At 42.0% G+C, this 4,887-nt stretch overlaps 1 protein-coding gene across 1 annotated transcript; it reads left to right on the top strand.

Annotated features, from left to right (window-relative positions):
* The first annotated feature begins 777 nt into the window (after positions 1-777).
* Positions 778-2,436, top strand: LOC119384877 (uncharacterized). The gene is made up of 5 exons (XM_049413172.1): positions 778-844; positions 928-966; positions 1,028-1,239; positions 1,481-1,640; positions 1,713-2,436. The coding sequence occupies exons 3-5, from the start codon at positions 1,045-1,047 to the stop codon at positions 1,844-1,846; spliced, it is 489 nt and encodes a 162-aa protein (XP_049269129.1). The 5' UTR covers positions 778-844; positions 928-966; positions 1,028-1,044; the 3' UTR covers positions 1,847-2,436.
* Positions 2,437-4,887: the final 2,451 nt, after the last annotated feature.

The following is a 4,887-nucleotide window of genomic DNA, read 5'->3' as shown; positions in this document are numbered from 1 at the left end:
TCCGGATTTTCCAGTTGTAGTGCAGAACAATAACATCTCCTGAACCTTTCCAATCTACCTTCTTCAACGTCACTTGAATTAGATGCAAATTAAAAAATAAACAAGCAAAAGAAAGTGAAAGCGCCTATCAGAGTGCATATTAAAATTTTCCTTTACATTTCTTTGTTTTTTCTATAAGCTTTCCTGTTTCTGTTCAGTTTCCAGAGTGCACAAAATTACAAAACAGATGTGTTGTTTGTCCTGATTTCACTGTGTAGTGCATGTGTCATCAACAATGTGTGAAATGTATTTCATTGCTCCACCCTGTATCGGCCTTTGGCTAACAGTATAAATAAATAAATAAAAATCAGGGCTGATATCCCTCACAGTCAACTACTAGGTATTTGTTTCGTGGCGCTGACCGTACATATTTTTGCAGCTCCTAGTCAGGAGACACGTGCCCAAGCCCCACAGCCAGAAAGTAACAAAGAACTGTTCGTTGCCGATTGTGCAACAGAGTGTGCACAAGAATGTCAAGGTAAAAACATTTTTTCATAAAGGTGATTTTCGTGCGTACTGCACATATATGCAAGATCACATTACGTTATTATTTCATTCATTATCAGAATCAAGGTACTTTGCGGATGAGGAACCTGCTCAAGAATGTCAAGGTAAAAACATTTTTTCATAGTAAAGGTGATTTTCTTGCTTAATACATATTCAAGATCACATTATCTCATTATTCTATTATTTCATTCATTATCAGACTCGCCAAGCTCAGTGGTGCAGATAGAAGATGTTTCCTTGAGGGCCCAGAATTCAAGCAGCTGTCGGCAGAATTTAGAGGCCAGCCCCAGTGTCCATTGTAATCCACTCACTCATCTTATTTTTTCCACTCATGAAAACTATTTTAGATTTTGCTTACTAATTGCTGTGAAAATTTTTCAGCTGTTCAACAAAAATCACGAACAGTGTTGAGCTGTGCTGGTAAGTTTTCTGCTGGCAGTCACTCGTTCTTCACTCATTTAATGCTCATTCTTTCTTTTAGACTTCCAGCGTCGTGTTATGACGCACTTGAGCATCCTAAGGCACAACCAGACTGAAATGCTGGAGATGCTAGCGGCTGACCAACGGAGGCGTTGCGACTCAGAATTGGAAATGCTGCAGCAGCCTGAGCCATCCCTGCGAAGCCCCTTAAAGAATGTGCAGGAGGTTTTGGACTTCAATGAGTCTCGCACTGAAGCTACCACAGAAGCTCTGGTATAGTTCAATAAAATGTTTCATTCAGATGCTAGTGCTGCAGATTTGCAAAACGTATGGCAGCTGAGTTTCCGTAAATTTCACTATAAGAAGGCTTAAATTATGTTGCGTACATTTCTCTCTCGCAAGCTTTCAAAGATGCATGTGTGCGTGATCCTTGGTACATATCTGTATCTGTAATCTCTTTTCACTGACACACCTGCCTGCGGAAAGTTACATGGGTCCTGTACATTTCTTCCAGGTTCGTGACCTTATGTCCTACGGCTCAAGGACGTTAAATTTGACCGTGAAGGGCATGATGGCCTACATTATGAGCAGTGAAGCTGCATGCGAGTTCAGCATGGATGGCCGCAAAGGCAAGCTCAAGTTCAGAGAACTTAAGTTCACCAAAATTGTGTTCTGTAAGTATGTGTATTCACATCTGTTGTGTGTTGAGTGCTTGAAATTTTTCAATACTTCTCCATCTTTTTTAGCGGCTGCTCGGCGGACACGCCACCACAAAGAATGTACACTGGAAGAAGTTGTTATCCAAATAAAGGAGTGGCTGCGCAGGGCCAAGGAAAGGTGTGCACCCAGGGAAAAGAGGTCTGGAATGCAGGACCAATGACCCTCTTTTTTTTTCTGAAGCAAGAATGGGCACATTGTGCGAAACTGTACAATTGAAAATAAAATCTGATTCCGTCTAATGTTTTGTTCATGTATACCACATTGCAGGAATGCAGCCATGACAGTGTAGCACGGCTGTTAGGTGCATATACTCAAAGCTTGGAACCAGCATTAAAATGATTCACTATCACCAATTATTTATAGAAGTTAATTTGTTGTGTTTGTACTAAGACTTTTTACTTAACACTGCTATTTTCAATGATACATTTGGACTAGACGTTCAGCAGAGAAAAGTTGTAGTCTTTTTATGAGCGATAGATTGATTATATGCTTCCATTTTTATATTACTTTTTTTGCCTAGTATTAAAATGCATATCAGCAGGAGTTCCATATATATAGAAAATTTAAATAGACTTCGTAGTACAGTTGATTTCTGAACATGTCAGTTAATTTCAGCTGATAACAAGAACTAATAAATGCACGATATACCACAGAAATGCACATTAGAAGATGAATATACAAGCATATATATCTTTAATACTCGGACATGAAGTGCACATCTTAAAAGGCCCCACAACCAGCTCCGATAATTTTTTTACATTACAAAAATTGGTCTCATCAAGTTCAGAATGCCATCGCAATGAACAATTCCTTGTCCTCGGGGGGGGGGGGGGTGCGTTGGCTGGGACATCGCCATTCGTGTCTCTCATGTCATCCACAAAAAGAAACTGTCTGCTCGCAGGTACGCACACTCGCAGCTCTTCACTCCGCAAAGAAAAGAGATGAGCAGATGAACAGTGCTGAACGTAAAGCGAACCGAGTGCTGGGCACTTCTGGATCATCATGCACAACTCCACTATTAATAATAATATGGCACCATTTCAAAAAATTCTTGCGGCTGCATGCTTATGGGATGCTCGTGCACAACTGCAACACCGCAACTGATTTCGACATTTTTTTTTTGGTGCTTTGGCCCTTTGATGGATAGCCACTGGACGTTCAAACTGGATGTCCCGTAGAAATCCAGTTCGGACATCCACAAAACAGCCACACTGGACATACACCTTCCTAGTACGTCCCGCCAATGTCCGTGTTATGTCCGCTCTGGATATCCGAATTTCTCGACATTCGGATTTATAGCGGACAGCCGACGGATATCCGTGGTTACTTGGGTCATTTATACACCTTCTCGTCTGGCCTACATAGCATCCCCTGCATTAAAGTGAAATTCGATAGATGACATTGTTGGTGCAGTCTGCGTATTGTTTGCGATGCTTTGGTGCACTTGAGCTGTTTTTTTCTTCTTCACGGGAAATGTAACACGTGAAAGATATGAAAGTTTATGGGGTGCTGAAAAAGCCACTTGAACATCAGATAGTCGCCCGATAATTTTGAGAGGATGTGATATCTTGTGATTGTATGGAATGACCGAAACATAGCGCCGACGAACTTTCATGTCTACCTGCTGACCATTTCTTCTGCAGTTTTTGCGGATAGCTTGCAGCTCCGAACCGACGAGTCTGAGCATTGAAACTTTCCGTGACAGCATGTCTACATTATTCCAAAGCGTTGGAAAGCCATGTTTGAACAATGGTCCTTTTGACTAATTTTGTGTGTGATGATGTGTATGTGAACAAGGGTTTTAGTGCGCGCGGCTCGTACGTCCAGCATGTATGTCGACTGGCAAATGTCAGCCGCAGATCTGGAAACCGAATGGTGCTGTCCCGAAGCATTTCGTGTGTAATTAAAAATGGCGCTCAACATTCTTCAAACAGTGTGATAAGGTGTCTGCTAACAGCTTGCAAGATTTCAGCATTGCACTTCAAAACCACAAGATAGTCGTCGACAAAATGGAATGTTTTCAGAACACTGCTACTATTAAGGCGTTCGCTAAGAGCTCTGTCTCGCTTTGCTAGCAACTGGTCACTCAACGTTGGGGCAATGCATGAGCCTACCGAAACACCATTTTTTGAAGAAAAATTTCAATATTCCATTCAACATAGGCAGATTTAAGGTACAGAGACACAAGGTCAAAGGAAGCACCGGCACTTATAACTGTAGTGTTCTGGAATGCTACGGGCCAAATTCATCGATGATTTCTTCGATGCATGAAATTAGTTACTTAGCGGGCAGAGAATAATGCAGGTCTTTCACATCTGAAAAAGCGGTGAGCGGCTCGTGAGAGTGCTGGTTGATGAAGCTTGTGACTTCTTAATAATTACGGATAAGGAAGCGATCATTAATCCTTCACAGCTTCAATTTTTTTAATGAAGCTCGCTAGTGCGTTCTGCAATGTTCATTTTTCTGAAATTATTGCCATGGTGGTCTAGTGGTTATGGCGCTCGACTGCTGACCCGAAGGTCGCGGGATCGAATCCCGGCCGCGACGGCTGCATTTTCGATGGAGGCGAAAATGTTTGAGGCCCGTGTACTTAGATTTAGGTGCACTTTAAAGAACCCCTGGTAGTCGAAGTTTCCGGAGCCTTCCACTACGGCGTCTCTCATAATCATGCCATGGCTGTGGGACGTTAAAGGCTAGATATTATTTTTATTACTTTTCTGAAATTATTACGCGAAATGACGAATCTTCTTTATGAGCTTTGCATGAAAAAACATATCGAGGGCCGAATTCTCCTATTTTTCGCGTGTTGACTTTCAAACTTTCATATCTTTCGCGTGTTAATTACCTGTCCCGTGAAGAAGAAAAAACTCAAGGTCACCATCCAGAATCGCAAACAATACGTGGATTGCACCAAGAATATCATCTATCGAATTCCACTTTCACGCAGGGGATGCTACGTAGGCCAGACGGGAAAGTGTATAAATGATCGCCTTCGAGAGCACAACAATAATGTGCGCAATGCAGAAGAAGGCTTTTTAGCTATTCATTGCCGTTCCTGAAAACCATGAGGGTGCGCCGCGAAGCGAAGGTGTGTCCGCCCCAGCTCCTGCTTTTTGCGTCTTTTTGAAGTGATTTTTCTCTGAATGTGCCAGCAATTTTGGTCGCATTTTATATGCGAAGGTAGCATTTGATATTGTTCTG

This window comes from Rhipicephalus sanguineus, chromosome 3 (genome assembly GCF_013339695.2).
Source record: "Rhipicephalus sanguineus isolate Rsan-2018 chromosome 3, BIME_Rsan_1.4, whole genome shotgun sequence".
In the NCBI taxonomy this organism is placed as follows: Eukaryota; Metazoa; Arthropoda; class Arachnida; order Ixodida; family Ixodidae; genus Rhipicephalus; species Rhipicephalus sanguineus.
This window is presented reverse-complemented; position numbering and strand designations above follow the sequence as displayed.

Coding starts and splice junctions, on each gene's coding strand:
- LOC119384877 (XM_049413172.1), top strand. CDS start 1,045: ATGACGCACTTGAGCATCCTAAGGCACAACCAGACTGAAATGCTGGAG. Junction 1,240..1,480: donor AAGCTACCACAGAAGCTCTG/GTATAGTTCAAT, acceptor CATTTCTTCCAG/GTTCGTGACCTTATGTCCTA. Junction 1,641..1,712: donor GTTCACCAAAATTGTGTTCT/GTAAGTATGTGT, acceptor CATCTTTTTTAG/CGGCTGCTCGGCGGACACGC.